Source organism: Dreissena polymorpha, chromosome 14 (assembly GCF_020536995.1).
Source record: "Dreissena polymorpha isolate Duluth1 chromosome 14, UMN_Dpol_1.0, whole genome shotgun sequence".
Classification (NCBI taxonomy): domain Eukaryota; kingdom Metazoa; phylum Mollusca; class Bivalvia; order Myida; family Dreissenidae; genus Dreissena; species Dreissena polymorpha.
The window spans coordinates 65769942-65792459 of record NC_068368.1 but is presented as its reverse complement, the minus strand read 5'-3'; the positions used below and the strand labels follow the sequence as shown (position 1 = coordinate 65792459).

Here is a 22518-nt window from a genome sequence, read left to right as displayed (position 1 = left end):
TATTTACAATTTTTACATTAGACAAGGGACAAATTTGTCACAAAATCAGGTTTTCAATGTGAAAAAAAGTCTGATCAAGGGAGGCAACTCAAACTGAACTGTTTATAATTAACCCCCTTTGTTTAAAAATAAATCTATTTTTAGTCGTGGCGACCTTGATCTTGGAGATATTGATGTAATTCTTTTGTGCGACACACCGTCCCATGATGATGAACAAATGTGCCAAATAATTTTACAATCTCACAATGAATGACATAGTTATGGCCTGGACAAGCTCATTTATGGCCATTTTTGACCTTTGAACTCAAAGTGTGACCTTGACCTTGGAGATATTGACGTAATTCTTTCGCGCGACACACCGTTTAATGATGGTGAACAAATGTGCCATGATTTTAAAATCTCACAATGAACAACAAAGTTACGGCCCGGACAAGCTTGTTCTGCCCGCTCGCCAGCCGACTTTCGCCAATCTAATAACCAGTTTTTTCCTTCGGAAAACCTGGTTAAAAATACTCATTAAAAATAACAATAGTGCGAACTTTTCACATAAACATCTATTTACAATAATTAAATTTGTCTTGAGTAAAAGAGAAGACATTATTTTATTTCAAATTTTCAGAATTTACAGTGGTCTTTTAGTTTTTGAATAGGTGACAAATTGGTTTGAAAATTTGGACATTATGAACATGATCCATTAATTTAGAACTGCTATGGTTCAATTCCATATTTGGCCTCATTCTGAGAAAACTGGTTTTATGCATGTGCGTAAAGTCTCATCTCAGATTACCAGGGTCGACACTTCCTGCCTAAACTGGATTTTTGTTTAGAAGGAAATTCCTTGAATTGAAAAACCATACAAGCGGAAAACATTATCCTTGATTAGCCCGTGCAGACTGCACAAGCCTATATAATGAGATGAACCTTTCCTCACATGCAATGAGCCAAGATTTCACAAAACAAGGATCTATTTATGAACAGCCTTACTGTCTTACCTTGTCAGGATGGTATTGGAGGGCCAGCTTCCTGTACGCAGAACGGATCTCACCTGAAACACATGCAGTTCCACATTTTCACACAAATTGTAGCGTCTGTAATATGGGTCATGCTGTGGGAAAATGGGGATTAATGCATGTGTGTAAAGTGTTGTCCTTGATTTACGTGTTCAATCAATAAGTCTGCAACTTATTGTATTGCATAATCAGTCAAAAGTAAAATTAAGTGATCTAGCTTAAAAGATTGGTCAAAATCTCATTTAATTTGGAAAATCTTGTTGCTGAATTTCAAGTTGATTTAATTTCCTATTTGTTTTTTCAATTAAGTCTACTTGTGAGATTATGCCATTTAAGTATGGAAATACAGAATCAGAAATATAGTGGGGAGCATGATAATAAGAAATTTTTAGTTTTGGCTGTTGACTTGTATTTAATAGGTTGACAGAGCATGTGTACAGATTGTTATTATTTTAAACAGGTATAAATTTAATGGAACCAATATTTTCTATAAATTTCACAATTATACACAACCATGACATGGCTGCCTTACTTTCTGTTGCCCCATCCTGCAGCCCGAGAGTCCTCAGGCACTTCCTGTGCTCTGCCATCGTAAGTGGATCTTTACGTCAAGACCTGTTTCCAGAAACAGAATTTGTACATGAAGATATGTACATGTGAATAGCGCATTTAGGAGAAGCAGAAACAACAGCGTTTGTGCAAAATGATATGCCGGGTTGCGAAATGTATGCAGTAATGTCCAAATGAGCTGATTTATGCAAAAATGGATCTTATACCATGTTGCTAGCAAACCTCCGGACCTGCCTGTGCATACGAGCTTACTTGTCTGCTTATGAGACCATAAAATCTAGCCTGACTTTCTGGCAGACAGGCTAGCTCTGGACTAGACTGTGTGGGGGTTGGTGTTACATGTTTATAGACGAGTGGTCTAGAGGTTAAAAAAAGTTACTGCCCAATTATGTATGCATATATCATCCGTCAAAACAACGATTTTGTATGTCCATAAATAACTTATCTAAATGCAGAAAAATGCAAGCTGTTACCAGAAATTTACTTTTATTTTCGCCAAATTTGAGGAAAACAGTGTTGTTCTACACATCAAGTTAATATAAACGCTATAGGAATGGCAAACCTGGGCCAGTGTTTTTTTTTCTCCAATTTGGAAATGGGGCCATGAAGATTGAGAAAACAATCATGTTGCTTTTACATAAATTGGAAAATTGGTGCAGTTATTTTCTGCTCACAAATACTTGAAAATTGAGAACAAGTGTTTTCGAAATTATATTTTAAAAAGGCTCAACCAATAGAGCTGGATAGTGAAATTAACTTAATGTGTCATTTTATTCACTTTTTTTTGGAAACCTTTTATTTGGAGTTTCAGGCATTCATTTCGGAAATATATACTATGTGGAAATGGAACTGAATACTGGCCTCAAATATTCATGACCAAACAAACATACTGGAGGCATATTCCAAAATTCAATTGATGACATCAAAAGCGTGTTAACTTCTGAAAAATGCCAAGAAATTGAATAGAAAATCATTTATTGCAATATTTCATAAATTTGGTGTGAAAAAAAAGTCATTTGTGTTTATTGAACCAATACAATTGTTCTTTATGATGTTAACAGATAATGCTGCAAGGTCAATTGGCCTGGCAATGGTACTGGAGTGTTCAAATATGACAGGAAGTAATACGACACACACCAGCTACTTTTTCAGATTTGTATGCCCTTATAAAAATTTGGTGAAAAATTGTCCAATAATAATGTGTCATGGTTAAATGTGAAATGTCCTGTCAAATGTCCCATTTTGGCCATGTTCATCATGCCATTGTTAACACATGAAAGAGTGATATTGGAAAGCAGACATATAATTAATTAGCTAAGGTTTAAAAAAGGTTAATCAATGCAAACACATTTTATATTTTTTAACATTTATAGGCCTTGGTTATTTTCCCAATTAAATAATTATCCCCCACTTGACCAGACGTTGTTTCCAAAAAAAGGCCAAGAAAACCTCTGAACACTTAGTTCGCATTTAAAGGGGCCTTTTCACAGATTTTGGCATTTTTTTAACTTATTCATTAAATGCTTTATATTGATAAATGTAAACATTGGATCGTAAAAGCTCCAGTAAAAAATCAAGAAAAAAAATTAAAAAGGAAAAGAACATTGCCGGGAGCAGGTTTCGAACCACTTACCCCTGGAGTCCTGCCAGAGTCCTGAAGTAAAAACGCTTTAGCCTACTGAGCTATTCCGCCGAGTACACATTGTTGACGTATTTTATACCTTATATAAGCATCTTCGTAGTTTCACAAAATTTAACGACAAAAACAGAACTCTCCAAATTATTCAATCATTTCGCGTTGCAACGCTTTATAATTTTTAGGTTTTAAAATCGTCAAAAGATGCATATAATGGCTATATTAGAGCATGGTTAATGTTCAGTATTACTGTTTCCTCACAAATATCATAACTAAAACGAAAACTTACGAATCTGAAACAACTTTTTTCAATTTTGTCAATTTACCAAAGCGTGAAAAGATCCCTTTAATGTCTCCTTATAATTGGACTAAAGTTGATGAATACTATTTAACAGGGCCCTCAATCTATCAAGTCTGCGGCCGAATTTCGGCCGCAGTCTCTCACCTGAAAAGTATACTTTTTTCCCCTTTTGGGGGGAAAAATTCCCCCGATTTTTTTTTTTTTTTTTGAAGATGTGTTTCATGATTATTATATCTCAATTCTATTTCAATTTAATCTTGTCATGGCATGCTTTGTGTGCTTTGTTTGCGTTGAATGCTATGTACACTTTGTGTGCCTTACGCTTTGTATACTCTGGTTGCTTTGTTCGCTCCGTACGCTTTGTATGCTCTGCATGCTATGTATGTTCTGTATGCTTGATATGTTTTGTATGCTCTGCATGCTGTGTCTTGTTGATATTTTATTCTTTCTCTTAAAAAATTATCTGACTTTTATTGTAGACAAATCTTAACTTTTAAGTACCATATCTGATGTTGTAATATCATGCTATATATTTATATGTATATCTGCCTTTTAATTGTAGAACAAATTTTTTCCAGTCTTTCAGCTTTTATACACTTGTTATTTCTTATTCATCATGTTTTATAGTCGGTTGTACACGCTGTCTGAGCTTATGTTTGTTGTTTTAACTCTTGCAGACTCAAAATAAATCTTATCTTATGTTGGGGTTTTGCACTTGATTGATATTAAACACTTATTTTTTTTATAAGAGTAATTTTCAACGAGGTTATCTGCTTTAAAGTCTGTTCCATTTATAAAACCATGTTTGGCTTGCGACGAAATGTCTTGGTATTTTTATTTATTTTTTTTTTTTTGGGGGGGGGGGGGGGGGTGCAGTATCTTAACTTTACGACAATAACATGAATATGATGAAAGCGACGAACTGAACACGAAAACCGATATTTGCAATTTCAATTTGGACCAACCCAAATTTTTTACATAAACAGTTGTGATATACCATGAAATGTTAAATATAACCGACCTTACCAAACTGTTAAGCCTTCTAAAGGTAATTAGCGTTTAAACATTTTGTAAAACTATTGTTCAAAACAGAAAGTACCTCAGTTTGCAGAAAATATATGACGTCACATCCCGCCAGTTGTCTCGCGAATTTTTAAACGAAAGTATTTAAAATAATAAGAATTGTATTTTTGTAAGTATTGTACAAATCATTTTTTTTGCCAAAATTTATCGATTTCAGCTTATATTTAACTTTAAAATTTAGAAAGTTTTAAGCATTGTGCTTCAGTAGCAATCATTATAATAACTCATTTCGTCCCCCCCCAAAAAAAAAAATTCATGAGAGAAATCAGAAACAAAACTGAGTGATAAAACAGCAAAAATGTTCTCTTAACTTTTTAATTTAGAATATGCTGTCTGTTATGTTCTCTTTAAGTATTGCTACTTAGCAATAGCGTTACATCAGATTCGTTCAGGTATGGTTATTTGGCTTGTTGTCACCAGAGATACAGATTAATTTAATCATCATAGCGGTCCATTTTTATTTACAAATTACACGTACAGTTATACTAGTGCATGTGGATATGTCTTATAATTAAAAATAAGATGTCTATCTTTGTATTTTCTGTTTTACAGATTTAAAAAAGCAGATTCTTTCTCCTCAATGGAATTGGCTTCCTTAGTCTTACTGAACTCAACATGCTAAACCAACCTTATAATAGCACATGCATAGCTTCTCCTTTTTTAGCTCGGCTGTTTTTGGAGAAAACCCGAGGTATTATCATAGCCAGCTCGTTGTCCGGCTTCTGCCATCCAGCATCTGCCATCCGGCGTCTGTCGTCCGCCGTGATAAAACCTTAACATTGGCTCTAAAATCAAAGTGCTTCCACCTTAAACTTTGAAACTTCATATGTAGATGCACCTTGATGAGTTCTACATGCCACACCCATTTTTGGGTCACTAGGTCAAAGGTAAAAGTCACTGTGACCTCTAAAAAAAATTCTGACAATCTTTCATTTATTTACAACTGCACTGGCAGCCGAGCGTTGGCACCCATTATGCGGTGCTCTTGTTATCTTATCTTTTACTGATAACGAAGGTGGAGTTAACCGTTAAGAGCTCTAACTGATGCATTGATCTTGAACACCTGATTCACACATGTTCGGTCCTAATTATTGGCAATCGTAATTATTTGGCATTAGCTTTGAAACAATGAATACATGTATGTACATTTGTCTCAGCTTTCCGCGAAAGGCCTTCCATATATATCAACTTCCTAAACATTTCCAAAAAATTTGCGAACGCTTGTGTATACAGGGCTTTTTTTCCTTCTTTGGGACCGGCCGAAAATTGGCCCTTTCCCCTCTGATTTTTTTTCCCCCTCAGCAGGTAAATTTTCCCCCAGACTTCTTTTTTTTTCCCCTAATTTTTTTTTTTTTTTTTTAAACTTTCAATACATAAGTTTACCTGATCCAGTGTAAAAAATATAACATTTTGCATAATTAAATTATCTGTTGCCTTGAATTTGTTTAAAAAACAGCAAAATATGTTGAATTGATTATTTAAGACTTTCCTTATTTTCCCCAAAATCCGGCGTTTCGCTTGATTTTTTCCCCTCAAAATCCGGCATTTCGCGTGATTTTTTTCCCATCAAAAAAGGCCAGGCCCTTTCCCCAAAATCAGATAAAAACCCCTGTGTTAGGAAATTCTTCAAACACATTTATGGTAAAAAGAACTGGTATAAAACAGTGTTTCTTGGATTACAAATAACGGTAGTTGTAAAAGTGCAAGGTGATAATATGTATTAATTCTCTAATACAGTACAGACACTTTGTACTTAAACAAACACCACTCGCCTCGGTGTTCATCTCATTGTGTTCAGTTACCAATATGAACCGGGCGATAGGTGTTTTCATCAAATGTCGCGGGGGCCGTTTGCTGTAAGGTCTCTGTGGTGTTCATCATGTTCGCTAAAAATAAAATAATTGAACATAATCGTATTGTATTGATCCCTTATTTGTTTAAATACTGTGGCTAATAAACGGAAACGTATCAATAACTGTATACATACCGCTTTTCTAATGTTCACATTTATCCGATAATCCAATATAATTACAACATCACATTTTTTTTTCAAGTTCAAGACTCATTTTTGTCACAATTTTTTAAGTTTGCTACTTATTTTTTCACAAAGTCAGGGGCCAAAGGCCGATTCACAAATGCAGGGAAAAAGACCTGGCTGGTTATCATACATGTACAGTGACCATTTACTGGTGGAGATCTTTTTCTGATGCTTCTGTTTACATTAAGAACAAGACTGTAGTGACGACATCACACGCATCATGCATTTGAATATTTAGTTTTACTTCCCATTCCACCCGGCCCCATTCACAAATGGTGAAAAAAACACTGACTACATGTACATACTAGACACTTTTAATGATTATTAATGTTTTAATTTTGCATTGACAGGCAGCTAAGGGATGCAGAATGTTCAAGGCCCATGAACGTCCCTCATACGACAAGCTCCAACTTAACAAGCGCAATGAGAAGCCCAGCGCGCGCCCCAACTGTGCCCGACCCCTGACCAAGCTGGCCATGGTGGCTCTGAACTGGCACAATCGGCAACTACAGTACGGCATCTCCCACCTGCCTGTCCACTTGCTACCTGAACTCCTGCGTACAGCACTTCTTAATGACCAGGCCTCAGCTGTCGTCACAATGGTCGCCAACTGGCCCTTTCCGACATTGAGGTATGAATAAGAATACTAATTCTAAACCCTCTATACCCCATCCTCTTTAACCATTTATCTCTTAGATACGTATTTGTACGCATTTGTAGTCCCATAGAAAGTTACAATTAATTTAAGACATGTCTTAATAATTCAAGTTTTAAAGGCTTCATTTTCAACCCTAAGATACTGATGAGCAGCAAACAGCATAAAACCTGAACAGACTGCCAGTTACTCGCAGGCTGGACTGGTTTAATGCTGGTTTCAACAGCCATTTTCACTTTGATTCCTAGGGGGGAAAGAGTTAAACCAGAATCCTCCCTATACCGGTCAATTTGTATGGGCCCGTGTTTTTCCATTATTAACTTTATTTAAAAAAAACACTCAAATCCTGAAACCGCTATAATATGTTTACTCCTCATACTTTGGAATAAATTGGTCAGTGTATTTTTTCATCGTTTTCAGGGGTGGCGAAATCAAATGTCCGAGTTGCCCGAGTCGTACATTTGCTTGTCTGGGCAACTGATTTTTTTCAATTAAGTTGTCCGTGGACAACAAGTTTTTTAAAAGTCGGGTCCAGGTATACAAAAAAATACATTGTATTAAAGCCATAATTACGTTTTACAAAACCGGATGTTGACATGCGATTACATTGTCAGTGCTATTTGCGGAGCAATCAAGCTAAAATACGGGCACTCTCCTGCGCAGTGATCTCCCTTATTCTATAAGAGACCAGGAACATGCCGCATTTTAAACATTCAGCCTGACTGTTAGACAGTGTACAGACTGGTTTCTTTATTTTTACAATCAGACGGAAATAAAAAGTATCAACGTAAGATAATCAAAACACGGTGTACCTTGTTATTTAAGACGACTTTAATGGTAAAAATGGAACATTTAGTTTTTTTTAATCTTCAACAACGGAGCAAAAACCCGAAGCTTTGAGCAGTCCACCTCCCAAAAAAACTAACAAAGATTATGATAAAAAAATATGATCTATTAAACGCACCAGAACTTTTCAAGAAACTTGGCTAACAGATTTTCAATGGTTACCAGTTGATGATAATCAAATTGCTACCAGTAGCGGCGCACAGCCTCAGTCCGATGAGGTCGACATATTGAACTAGTTTAATTTGTTAAGATTACGGTGCACTTATGTTCAACACATGTTTTAATAACACTAGCTTTGCAAGATTAAAAGTTTTAGAAAGTCTTTATATTGTTTATAATATACTGCTATAATGAATGTACTATTGAAATTAAACTATAAACAAAACTAGCAAATCATACTCATTTTGGTATTGTTTTACATTAATTAATAAATGCGTTTATAATTTATATAAACATTAACGGACAAGTGTAGTTCAGCAACGGACAAGTTAAATTTCCTAAATGGTTGTCCGTGGACAAGTATATTTTTTTTAGATTTCGCCACCCCTGGTTTTGGAAATGGGGCCTGGTCCCTTTGGATTGGGAAATTTCACTGGGTTTTGACTTAAATTGGGAAATTAGTGTTGTTGTTGTTTTGCTAAAAATGCTTCAATATTGAGGATACCAGTGTGTCCAGTATTATATTTACTAAGGCTTAACTTATATTGATAAGAGATGAGCAAAATATTGAGATCTAAATTTTTTTTATTTTTTTTGCAACCTGGGAATTTTTAGCGCCCATTTGGGAAAAATATATACTTTTTTCCATTGGGAATAGGTCCTGTAACCGGACCTGATTTTGAATGGAAAAAAAATACTGTTGGGTAATGTCAAGCATAATTATACCCATCTTTACCATTGAGATATTTATTTATTGCAACATTTTTGTTGTGTAATGCCATGTAAATGTTTGATAATGATTGATAAACCAAATATATGTTGACATTGTGTGTTTTTATGCTACAGAGTGAGACTGAGTGTGGGGTTCTCCTTTTCGTATATCAAGATTTTATTTTTCCTCTTAACCAGAATCTGTTCTCAACCAGAATGTTCACATGGTCCAGGGATCATCCTGTTTCGAGGACTTTTCACTGCACTTAAATAACCCTATGTTAACTTTTAACAGAAATTATTACAAAATAAAATTGAAAAGGGGGGAAAAATGATCCCCATTAGCACAAACATAACTATATCTGCGTTATCCACACTTGTATTCTAGATAAAATGGAATACAAATATAGGTTTGTTTGTGTAAAATGTTTATAGTGACACTGTGTTTGTGCACATGTTACAATTCCCTATTTCTTGCAGGTTTGCAGACATTCTGAATAGCCAGCAGTTGGAGGTGTTTGAAGACGAATTGAGCAGCCTTTGTTACTACATAGTTGACGGACTCGCCTCCCGTACCCCCATGTGTAGACTCACTTGTCTAGACCTCACCGACATCCTCCTACGTAAGTATGCTGTGTTGTTAGAGATACCTGCCTATGTAAGTATATTGTTTACTAGAAATAACTGCAAATGTATGTATGTTGTGTTAGAAATAATTGCCTATGTATGTATGTTGTATACAAGAAATAACTGCCAATTTAAGTATGTTGTGTACAACTGCCCATGCTAGTATGTTGTGTAATAGATACCTGCCTATGTAAGTATTTTGTGTACTTAAGATAACTGCCTATGTAAGTATTTTGTGTACTAGAGATAACTGTCTATGTAAGTATTCTGGGTACTAGAGATAACTGCCTATGTAAGTATGTTGTGTACTAGAGATAACTACCTATGTAAGTATTTTGTGTACTAGAGATAACTGCCTATGTAAGTATGTGGTGTACTAGAGATAACTGCCTAGTAAGTATTTTGTGTACTAGAGATAACTGCCTATGTAAGTTTGTTGTGTACTAGAGATAATGGCTATGTAAGTTTTTATGTCCTAGAGATAACGGCCTATGTAAGTTTTTGTGTACTATAGATGACTGCCTATATGTATGTATGTTGTATACAAGAAATAACTGCCAATTTAAGTATGTTGTGTGCAACTGCCCATGCTAGTATGTTGTGTAATAGATACCTGCCTATGTAAGTATTTTGTGTACTAAAGATAACTGCCTATGTAAGTATTTTGGGTACTAGAGATAACTGTCTATGTAAGTTTTCTGGGTACTAGAGATAATTTGCCTATGTAGTATGTTGTGTACTAGAGATAACTACCTATGTTGTACTAGAGATAACTGCTTAGTAAGTATTTTGTGTACTAGAGATAACTGCCTATGTAAGTATGTTGTGTTCTAGAGATAATGGCTATGTAAGTTTTTGTGTACTAGAGATAACGGCCTATGTAAGTTTTTGTGTACTAGAGATGACTGCCTATATGTAAGTATGTTGTGTACTAGAGATAACTGTCTATGTAAGTATTCTGGGTACTAGAGATAACTGCGTATGTAAGTATGTTGTGTACTAGAGATAACTACGTAAGTATTTTGTGTACTAGAGATAACTGCCTATGTAAGTATGTTGTGTACTAGAGATAACTGCCTAGTAAGTATTTTGTGTACTAGAGATAACTGCCTATGTAAGTATGTTGTGTACTAGAGATAATGGCTATGCAAGTTTTTGTGTACTAGAGATAACGGCCTATGTTAGTTTTTGTGTACTAGAGATTACTGCCTATATGTAAGTATGTTGTGTACTATAGATAACAGCCTATGTAAGTTTTTGTGTACTAGAGATAACTGCCAATGTAAGTATGTTGTGTAGTAGAGATAACTGCCTATGTAGTATGTTGTGTACTAGAGATAACTGCTATTTAAGTATGTTGTATGTACAATTTTGTTTGGATTGGATTGACAATTAATATGTATCAATGCTATCAGAGAATTGTTCAATCTAACTGTCAAAAGTTATTAATATCAGGGGGGGGGGTTAATTGTTAAAGTTAACAACATGTAGTTATCCCCACGCTTTTTGAAAAAAAGGTGGGGATATTGTGGTTATCTCCGCCGTCCGTCCGTCTGTCTGTCTGTCCGTCCGTCCTGGCCACTATCTCCTCCTACACTAAAAGCACTAGAACCTTGAAACTTACACACATGGTAGCTATGAGCATATGTGCGACCCTGCACTATTTGGAATTTTGATCTGACCCCTGGGTCAAAAGTTATAGCTTTTGTTATGACATTAGGGTCAATCTCAACTATGCATGGCCCCAATCCCAACCCTGGGGCGCCCGCCCACATAGGCCACACCCACCAAAAAATTCCATTTACTATAATTTTTTCATTTCTACACGGATTCACTTCTAATTGATACTGAACTTCCCTTATGACATTAGGGTCAATCTCAACTATGCATGGCCCCATAACCAACCCTGGGGCCCCGCCCACATAGGCCACACCCACCAAAAAATTCCATTTACTATAATTTTTTCATTTCTACACCGATTCACTTCAAATTGATATTGAACTTCTCTTGTGACAATACAGTCAATCTCAACTATGCATGGCCCCATTACCAACCCTGGGGCGCCCCGCCCACATAGACCACACCCACCCAAAATTGCCTTTTACTATAATTTCTTCATTTCTACACCGATTCACTTCAAATTGATACTGAACCTCTCTTATGACAATACGGTCAATCTCAACTATGCATGGCCCCATTACCAACCCTGGGGCCCCGCCCACATAGACCACACCCACCCAAAATTGCCTTTTACTATAATTTCTTCTTTTCTACACCGATTCACTTCAAATTGATAATGAACTTCTCTTATGACAATACGGTCAATCTCAACTATGCATGGCACAATTACCAACCCTGGGGCGCCCTGCCCACATATGTCACACCCATCCAAAATTGCCTTTTACTATAACTTCTTCATTTCTACACCAATTCACTTCTTATTGATGATGAACTTCTCTTATGACAATACGGTCAATCTCAGCTATGCATGGCCCATTACCAACCCTGGGGCACACCTAGGTCAAACATTCGGCGTGGGGATACGCGTCGGCCTCTGCCGCGCCATTTCTAGTTTATATTGTATTAACGCATGTATATCTTTTTGGTACAAAATAGACAAATACCTTTTTTTTCAGAGGCATCATTTGTTCGCCAAATCATACAGATGTGGCCCCTGCTGTCTCTGAAGAAACCCCAGCTGAAACCCAAAAACCTTGCGAAGATTGTAACGAGAACTGCTGGTAAACAAGAATCTAGCTTTTTTCAATATTTATTGAATATAAATTACCCCCAACTACTGTGCCCTCAAGACGTTTCCTTTTATCTGAATATATAGTGCAATATTGTGACAAAAAACCTTTGGGGATCATTCTGTGCCCTTGACTTCATGGCTGTCATGCTTTGAAAATGCTGTGCAGTGATTTTTATCCCCCCCCCCCCCCCCCTAGTGGGGTCACTAGGTTAAAAGTCAAGGTCACTATCACAATAAGTGTTTAAATCATTTCCAATTCATAACTTGTCAAGGAATCAACAGGTTGGCTTCATACTTCACATCTGCATTAGCTTTGGGCAGTATATGACCACCAGGGATCATATTTTCCAGCAACATCAATCGGTCTGGATTTTTATGGGGAAAAAGTGTCCGAAAATTTTTATCTGAAATTATGACAAATTACGTTAAAACATATGACTGTACCATTGCTTTTGCCATTCATGAAGAGGGTATAATAATGTACAAGTTATATTGCCTTAAGCATTTTTTTAAACGGAACATACAAGTTTTCTCAATTGGTTTTATCATTAGCTATTTCATTGTTGTTTCGGTAACTATTTTATCTGACTTTTCATCGTTGTCAATATTATTAATCTGTGTAAGTCTATACTGATGTTTTAAATCATTGTCGTCTCGATAATAGCTTACACACATGCATTGAATCTAACAAATGTCTGTGCGTAGGTTGGCTACTGGCAATAATAAAACCAAATAGTTGAAAAACAATGTGTGTACGTTATAGTTTGTTGTCGAATAAACCACGGTCGATAGTTAAGATGCGTAGGGATTAAATCATGTGTGCGAAGCACGAGTGATTAAAAACCACGCATCTTAACTTCCGGTCGAGGGTTATTCAACAACAAACAATAAAGTACACGAATTATTTCGATTCTGACACAATTTTTACTAAAGATTTATACAATGTATATTATTTTTCTTGTGTACTATTTTATGTGAAGTTCTGCCCATAAAAATAACTTTCGGCAGTTCTGTCAATCAAAACCGCAACTTTCATTCATTTATTGCCGGATTATTACGCTGGTGGAAAATGTATCGGCATGTTTTGTTTAGTTACAGTGCGTGCTTTCAGTGTATAAGGTCCGCCCACAATTATTGCAGAATATCCGATTTTCTTCTTTGTTTATATGAAAGTTTACTGACTGTATCATGCATGAAATGCACAATTTCCACGAGGATAACATCGAGGTTTTAATCTCCGAAGTAACTGTCAACGATTTTATCGTTGACGAGCACACATAATGGACCGATTAGTGTGCTAGGAATAAGCCAGTGAAATTATCGATTGATATTGACACTGGGTTATTCACGCTTGACTAATACACAACCGCGCGAATCTTCGTTGTTTGGGGTCATACGCTGATACTAGTCGGCTGACGTGCAATAGACTGGTCCTGACCGGTTTTGAGACTGCAGTGAATGGTTTATCACACCTAATCGAGATAAGAATGTATAAATTAGGGTATGCTAGCATGTGCACTGCGTAATTGATTTCATGACATGGGAATTTTAGCAAACAGAATCGGACCGACTCTTTGGGATTTTCAATCGGTCTTTCATGACCCCTATCGGTCTAGGACCGACAAAACCGAAAAAAATATGATCATTGATGACCACTATTGAAATTGGGGTCACTAGGTCAAAGGTCACAGTACACTGTCACAATAACTATGAAAATCGTTTCCAATCAATAACTCAATGTATGGCTTTTCAGGTAAATTAATTTATTTCTGATTTTTGAGGGGGGAAAAAAAGAATTTGTGTTTGTGTGGATCTTTCAACCCAAGAAATCAATAAACATTTATGTCACATGTATAATAATGACTTTACAGTAATTCCCTGCATGAAATAAGATTCGATGTAACACGTATGTAACTGTGCCTACAGGCCTGGATGAGATCAAGCTTTCCTATGAGATCATACCCAAAGTGCTGAAGGAGAGGATGGGTCAGGATCTCATGCAATTTCCCAGAAACAGGATCAAGCTGCCGGAAGGTGAGATTCAGTTGCACAAAATGTTCAGATTTTAACACATTTATGCCTAGTGGACTCTCATCCTTCTAAATTGGATCAATTTATTTTCAAAATTAGGGATGTCTTGTATATTTATTGCTATATTAAGAATATTTTTTACAGAAATTCCTTTAAGCAAACAGCAAAGACTCTGATGAGACGCCGCATCATGCAGCCTCTCATCTGGGTCTACACTGTTTGCTAAAGCCTTTTTTCTAGACGCTAGGCATAAATGGGTTAACACATGTCTATTGTTAAAATGTGTACAAGTGTTTTCAAAAGTTGTAAATTTAATGAGACCCCTCTGTGAGAAGGGGGTTAAATGCATGTGCGTACAGTGTCGTCCCAGATAAGCCTGCACAGGCTACTCAGGGACGACACTCTCCGCTTTTATGATATTTTTTGTTTCAAGAAACTCTCTTAGCAAAAATCAAGTTTAGGCAGAAAGTGTCGTCCCTGATGAGCCTGTGCGGACTGCCCAGTCTAATCTGGGATGACACTTTACGCACATGAATTAAATCCCCTTTACAGAGAGTGTGGCTCATATTTATACAGGTGGATACTTACTTGAATGTTGATCCGCTTTAGATTGATCTTATAGTTGTTGTTTTTTATCCACCTGTGGTTAAAATGCTGAGTTGGATAGATAGTTTTTCCATTTGCTTGTACATGTATGGAATGGTATGGTAGTTTTCGTTTAAAGAAAGTCTCCTCTTAGCGAAAATACATTTTACAAGGAAAGAATCCTGTGCCCACTGCTGACTCCACAGGCTAATCTGAGACGACACTTCTTATATTTGTTATAATTGTTTTTTTATCCTCCTGTGCTAATAGAAGTTTAATACTTTGATGTGTTTCATGTATTTTTTTTCCATTTGCTTGTATGGTATTGTATGGTATTTTATGTTTTTAAGGTAATTATCTTCTTAGCAAAAGTCCACTTCATGTGGAAAGTGTCATCTCATATAAACCTATGCTGACTGCTGACTTCACAGGCTAATCTAGGACAACACTTTACCCAGATGCATTATGCCCAGTTTTCCAAGTTTGCTGATCAAATATTCCATATATCCCCAATCAATGCTGTGTTCGCAGGAGAGAGGCTAGAGGTGAAGCTATCGGACGCACATTTCACAACCAGTAACCTGTTTTTCCTCGACTACATGATCACCAACTGCCTACGTGACTACACTCCACTCTATGTCACAGTCTCTAATCTCCACATCAAGTAAGTGTAAAAGCTATACGCCACTTTACATTAAAGTTTCTTACCGTGATATGAAGTTGGTTTGTAGGCTACACTTCACTTTATGTTTAAAGTCCTTAGCTTTCATATCAAGTAATTTGAGAATATTCTTAACATGCAAACTAACAGTCAATACTCTCTTTTTGTGTTTCAGGTCTGATTTCTGTGATGGGAATCTGCTCACTGACTCCCTGGCACCGTTTGTTGTGTTCAAAGGACAGCAGTCAAAGGTGAGTAAGGGAAGGGGGGGGGTCAGGTGCTCTGCTCATGTATGCAACCTGTATTCAGGGGTTTTAAGCGTTTGTGTAAATTCTCATCCAAGATTAGCCAGTGCAATCTTCACAGGCTAATCAGGGACAAAGATTTCCACTTTAATTGATTTTAGTTGTTAAAGCGAGATTATACGATTTTTATTAGCTCGGCTGTTTTCGGAGAAAACCCGAGGTATTGTCATAGCCAGGTCGTCGTCTTGTGTCGTGCTAAAACCTTAACATTTTGTAAAGGTTTTGATTATTGGCTCTAAAATCAAAGTACTTCAACCTACAACTTTGAAACTTCATATGAGGCTGCACCTTGATGAGTTCTACATGCCACACCCATTTTGGGGTAATTATGTCAAAGGTCAAGGTCACTGTGACCTCTTTAAAAATAAAATTCTGACAAGTCTTCATCCATTCAAAACTGCACCCGCAGCCGAGCGTGGCACCCGTTATGCAGTGCTCTTGTATGTGTTAAATTGTAATATATTGATAAAAATATGTTACAATAACACAAAATAGGCAAGAAAAATTATACATTAAAGACGAATTTCATAAAATGCAGCAAAGACAAATTAGCCCCCAGAGCCAATTGTGACGAAAATATTTCGTTAATATTTTCCTATAATAACTGAAGCATTCGTCTTTTTATTAGGATCAGAGTCAGTGTTCGTGTGTCGTTTGAAAAGATATTGTTACAGGAATTTATAATGGACTGTTAAACTAAATTTAGATTATCATCATACATGCATGATAAACATGCTGGCAAATTTGACTGTACAGACATTTTCGATTTCAGAATTAAAATATCTGGCATATTTCATATTTTTCGGCACATGTTCTTCTTAAATTTAATGTTAATTTATATTGAAATATATTTATAATAAGTTTTTTTACACATTTTATATAAATTCATAAATAATTGACAAAATCGTATCATCTCGCTTTAACTGGAAGTCTCCTTTTAATGGCAGTTCTGTCTAGGGCACAAAGTATCACCGCAGACCCTAATAAGCCTTTGTTCACTGCGCAGGCTTATCTGGGACAACACTTGCATTAAGCCCTGTTTTACCCGAGCGTGAGTCATGTGTATTCCAGGGCCCATAGTCACCTGCCCATTCATATGTAGAAGCGTAAAATACAAGGAGTACTTATACTGCCTTGATGCATGAGCTAACTTTAAGATATATACATAGAGAATAACAGGTTACTGTCCCATTGTTTTGCAATATATCAGGCGAGGCTTAGAATAATATAGCGGCGAGGTTTGCCGATATAATAAAAAAACAAAAAATTATTCAAAGTAGTAGGGGGCATTGTGTTTCTGACAAACACATCTCTTGTTGTAATATATCTGGCAAGGCTTAGAATAATATAAAGGCAAGGCTTAGCAGTCCGCACAGGCTAATCAGGGATGCACTTTCCGCCGAAACTCAATCTTTGCTAAGAAGAGACTTTCTTTAAACGACAAAAAAGCATAAAAACCTCACAGGCTAATCTGGGATGACACTTTACACACATGCATTAAACACCCTTTCCGCAAAGCACAGCCCAAATATTTTGCAATCAACCTGAAATTGTTATCAGTGGTTTGAATAGCAGATGTGAAGTGATGTTTAGACACTTTAATGACATTGCAACTCCAAAATAAATGAACAAGAGTTCTGTTGTACAGAAATAAATATGTCTGAGTTAGACTTAAGTTCATTTTTTTAAACAAAATATTTGTGGCTTATATATTGTGAGTCCGTCGTACTTGGAACCATTGGTTGTAAGAATCTTTTGTGATCTTAAACACCCATGTATGACGAATTTCCCCTTCTGAGCTTTTAATTAAAAAGGCTATTCCATTTTACTTGGCTTAATAGGATCCCCCTGTCTACAGCCACAGCCTATATTAAAGTACAGTAAAAGTATTATGATAAATCAGGGATATTAATTTGATGGAACTGGGGCCAACATTAAAAAAGGATAGTGTTTTCAAAACAATTTCAAAAGACAGAATATCAAATTCCTTTTCAAAGTCTATCATCATCAATTATCCATGTATATTTAGTTGTTCAGTGTCTTTTACAATCAAAAGCTAACTCTTAAAAATTGCTTCTTTAGTTTAAAAATTTATTTTGGCTTGATTGTATCAAAAGCTTAAGGCATTTTTAGACACAACACCATGACGACCTCAATTATAAGTGTCTGACAGCTGATTTGTAGATTTTGTGTAGTCTGCAGTATGCCTACTGTACATTGCACCTTGTTCTTGGAAAACTAGACGTAATGCATGTGCTTAAAGTGTCATTCCATATTAGCCTGTGCAATCAACCCAGGCTTATCAAGGACAACATTTTCTCTTTAATTGTATTTTTATGCCCCCTTTCGAAGAAAACTGGGTATATAGTTTTCACACTGTCCGTCAGTCTGTCTGTCTGTCAGTTTGTCTGTCAGTCTGTCACACTTTTCGTGTCCGCTCTCTAATTAAAATAGTTTTCATCCGATCTTTACCAAACTTGGTCAGAAGTTGTGTCTAGACGATATCTAGGTCAAGTTCGAATATGGGTCATGCTGGGTCAAAAACTAGGTCACAGGGTCCCTTAGTGCATTTCAAGGATTTAGCATGGTGTCCGCTCTCTAATTGAAGTAGTTCTCATCTGATCTTAACCAAACTTGGTCAGAAGTTTTATCAAGACAATATCTAGGTCAAGTTCGAATTTGGGTCATGCCGGGTCAAAAACTCGGTGACGGGGTCACTTAGTGCATTTCAAGGATTTAGTATGGTGTCCGCTATCTAGTTGAATGCTCATAACTTCTAGCGTTTATCAGGGGCATATGTCATCCTATGGAGACAGCTCTTGTTCATTTAATGGTAGTCTCTTCTTAGTCAAAATCCAGTTGAGGCAAAATTTTGCCCCTGATTAGCCTGTGGGATGTAATTATACGCTCATGCTTATGCCTGGTTTCTCAGAGAAAGGCTAAATTTCTCCATGCTTGTTTCCAGTTGCTTGACGGTCTCTCCCTTCACCAGCTGGAGGAAGGTGTGTTCTTTCTGGTGCTGCCTGACCTTCAGTGCTTCACTCACCTGCGCAGCCTGGACATCGCAGACTGTAACATCTACCTACAGGAGGGTGTAACACGGCGCCGGCGTAGTACCCGCACTCTGCTATGCGAGACCTTCCAATGCTTCACTAGCCTCTGCCGACTCAACCTCAGCTTCAACTTTCTTATCGGCTGCCTGGGAGAGGTGCTAGAGTCTCTACGGATGCCTCTGGAGTACTTGAGTATCCGGGGCTGTGACGTCAATGACAGTGATCTAGTAAGTCTCGGTGAGTCCAAGCACGCGGCCAGTCTGCGCGAACTCAACATGTCCAAACTTTGCCATTTCTCCATATACGACAACGATCGAATATCGCCTGGTAACATATTGAAAGTCGTCAAAAATTTCCCCCAAATGACGCTTCTGAACTTGGCGCAAAATCATCTTAGTGATACAAATGTGAAAGACTTTAGCTGTGATACACTGATCCACATGACCCGACTCAAGGGTCTTGATATATCCGGGAACATTCTCGCGTTGGACAGTCAGGTGGAGCTAGCCCGGGCATGCGCGCGCGTGCCTTCCATGCAGTGGTTGAGGCTCACGTGTATGAACTCGACACTCAACGATGCCATGTTTCTGCATAACCTTGAGCTAGGCAACATGGAGGATGTAGGGGGCAAACTGAGGAACGAAATGAAGTCATTAGGAAGGGATGATATCGTTGTGGATGTTGTCAGGCTCTCTTTTGCTATACTGGTTGACCTTGTGGACTTTTTTGATTGACCTCATGTCTACACCTGACCTGGTGGATTTTTTTTTCGACGTATGTCTGTAATGGACGTCGCCATTAATATTTTTCTATAAGTGACCTTGCGGTCGTCTCTGAATGACATCAACATGTTTGATGCAGTTGTCATGTCAGGCTGCCATCTGCCATACGGGTCTTAGTCTTTGATGGAAAGCATCTATTAAGCATGTTTTTCAGTTACCAATTTGTCCAATGCGTGCGGCGACTGTTATTGTTCAATGAATGACCTCAAAGTGTTAGACTTGTACATTTTAGAGGAAAACGAGAAGATGCTTAGTGCTATTTAGCTCAATGGCCGTTTGTAATTACTTGTTTTAAGCTGTTGATTGTATTGACAGCAGGGGTGTACAAAATGAGTGTTAGCATTTGAACCATTACTGTTATACAGTAAGGTTCAAAATTACCAGTATTAAGGGGTTGAAGCAAGTTTGGGTTTTGTCCTGCTTTTTGTTATCCCCCGCCATAGGCGGATGGATATTGTTTTTGCGCTGTCCGTCCATCCATCCGTCCGTCTTTCCGTCCGGAGCCATATCTTGGAAGTGCTTTGGCGGATTTCATTGAATTTTGGTATGAGTATATATATATATATGGATAACAGCATGATGCTAGCCAAATGGAATTGTACACCATCAATTAATAACGGAGTTATGGCCCTTTTTATCTTGAAAAAATGATTTTGTGTGTGTCCGGAGCCATATCTTGGAAATGCTTTGGCAGATTTAATTGAAAATTGTTATGAGTAGATATATATATAAGAAGATGATGCACACCAAATGGCATTGTACACCATCTGTGAATAACAGAGTTATGACCCTTTGTATCTTGAAAAAAATGCTTTTTTTAGTGTCAAATATAACACTTTTGTGTCGAGAAGCATATTGGCGGGGGATATCAATTCAACGGATTTGCTTGTTCATCATATTTCATCACAGTTTAAATGGCAACAACGGTCTAGAAGAACAGATTGTGCTCTACATTGTACATATAGTGCTCATATCAGGTTTGGTCATTTGGATCATTGGAAAATGATAAGATTTATTAAATGGTACTGTTTGATATGAAAGGGTAACATAGAAAAGACTAGGGCTGCAACCTAGCCAGAAATGTCTCGATAACCACATGATAAGACATTATTCATAAAAATATATGTTGTATCATTATACATATGTAAATACTTGTAATAAAGTCTTTTTTCCACAAAATGCTAGTTATTTTGTGTGGTTGTTATTTTGATAAAACATATAATTTAAGTCAATTGTTAAAATATATCCTAATGCTATGATTAATTTCACATAACCATATACATGTGCCTACATGTGTTTTGTACCACCAGTTGATATATTATATCTTCAGACAACATTTATTCCTACATGTCCACACATATAATTGTAGGAACATAATTATAAGTTAATGTAATCTCAATTGTTTTAAATTATACTTCTAGACGTTGCTTTCAGTGCCTCGTATTCACGAGTAGGTTACCCACCACTGAATCATTATGTATCTCTTGATGGTCCATCTGAAAGTGCACGTATTTCCTGTTTTCAAAGACTTAATTTGCTCTTCAGGTATAAAAAAGCAAATTAGCAACTGAATATTCTCCTCTGCGAATCCAACTTTTTCTGAAAAAAGCCTACTCCCACAAAATAAAAAGCCCTGGAATGAAACACAGTATGGAAATCTTATATACGAATACACTCCACCAGTAAAAGTTTGCACACCTAAAAATACGACTCTGGAGTGCATGTTTTCTGTATAGCAGGGGTCCTATTCCAGAAGCATCTTAAGTAATATTTTATTCTTATCCTAAAATTGGGAAATTTTCTTAAGTGTTTCATTTCCTATTGCAATAGTTTTGCATCAAGAATTACATCAAAGAAGCGTCATTATTTCAATGTTATTTTAGGAATACCACAAGAAACATGTGATTCCTTATCTAGTAAAGAAATACAAAACATTGTACTTTTGAACTTAAGTGAAATTATTTAAGAAATGACTTAAGATGTTTCTGGAATACCACCCAGAGCTTTAGCTCAGAAACCACTGGCCAACTTTTCTACTGCTAATAATGGTCACCCCTGGAATTGATGTAACTTTTGGTATCACACTAGTGGAACAGTCTCCAAAATCCAAATGTATCTCGGATGATTACCCCATGGTAAGTGCCTCCACAAACGCTTAGGGCCCACAATATAATGTCCTCTACCACAACCGTATTGCAATACCTCGCCGAGCTTGCGATGGGAATGGCGGTCATCAACCCATGAATGTGCTGCAGGGACGTGTGCAAGCCAACATCTGCCGCTGAGACCAAGCACTGGACCAGGTGCTAAGACCTACAGAGTACCCACAACCAGATGGAGCAAACTGCAATTATAGGGCCTATATATCTACTTAAAGTTAAACACCATGGAATTACTTTCGGACCTCTTTAGAAGCAATGTCGGCCTTAAACAAGGATAAATAACATAGCCGATCATGTTTTCGTTATTTATTAATGATTTATAATTAACTTTGCAAAAAACAACAACGAATAAACGCCAGAATAACGTTAGATAAATTGTCTATTTATCTCCTCCTATTTGTGGATGATGCGTGTTTAATAAATAAACAAAGTTATGTTGGTATACATATTGTGCGAAAGAGAAGCGCTTGTGACATTAAGACAATGACTTGCCCGGGGGCTGTTCAAAGCGTCAACGTCACGTAGCTGTTACTCGCGCAGTCAAGCGCGAC

The 22518-nt window shown here is 36.9% G+C and overlaps 2 protein-coding genes across 6 annotated transcripts in view; one reads left to right on the top strand and one right to left on the bottom strand.

Moving 5' to 3' along the window:
• Window positions 1–4678, bottom strand: part of LOC127857745 (dnaJ homolog subfamily C member 21-like) — a 40226-nt gene extending 35548 nt beyond the window's left edge. For 3 of the 5 annotated variants that reach the window (XM_052394396.1, XM_052394397.1, XM_052394401.1), the window contains exons 1-3: window positions 4617–4678; window positions 1543–1625; window positions 993–1045 (exon numbers count right to left, since the gene is read on the bottom strand). In XM_052394396.1, the coding sequence (XP_052250356.1) occupies window positions 993–1045; window positions 1543–1600 (111 nt within the window). In that variant the 5' untranslated portion in view covers window positions 1601–1625; window positions 4617–4678. Of the gene's footprint in view, window positions 1–992; window positions 1046–1542; window positions 1626–4538 lie in introns of all 5 variants that reach the window. The other 2 variants (XM_052394399.1, XM_052394400.1) reach the window with 2 other exon arrangements.
• Window positions 4679–4841: 163 nt separating this feature from the next.
• LOC127857746 (uncharacterized) lies at window positions 4842–20984 on the top strand. Its single transcript, XM_052394402.1, has 8 exons — window positions 4842–4992; window positions 6989–7269; window positions 9490–9632; window positions 12273–12377; window positions 14315–14422; window positions 15536–15668; window positions 15841–15916; window positions 18936–20984. The coding sequence occupies exons 2-8, from the start codon at window positions 7007–7009 to the stop codon at window positions 19755–19757; spliced, it is 1650 nt and encodes a 549-aa protein (XP_052250362.1). The 5' UTR covers window positions 4842–4992; window positions 6989–7006; the 3' UTR covers window positions 19758–20984.
• The last annotated feature ends 1534 nt before the right edge of the window (window positions 20985–22518 follow it).

What these genes read in the sequence shown, in the direction of transcription:
- LOC127857746 (XM_052394402.1), top strand. Translation starts at nt 7,007, where the DNA reads ATGTTCAAGGCCCATGAACGTCCCTCATACGACAAGCTCCAACTTAAC. An exon ending in CCTCACCGACATCCTCCTAC is followed by an intron (nt 9,633 to 12,272) that starts GTAAGTATGCTG and finishes CTTTTTTTTCAG; the next exon opens with AGGCATCATTTGTTCGCCAA. An exon ending in CAGGATCAAGCTGCCGGAAG is followed by an intron (nt 14,423 to 15,535) that starts GTGAGATTCAGT and finishes CTGTGTTCGCAG; the next exon opens with GAGAGAGGCTAGAGGTGAAG.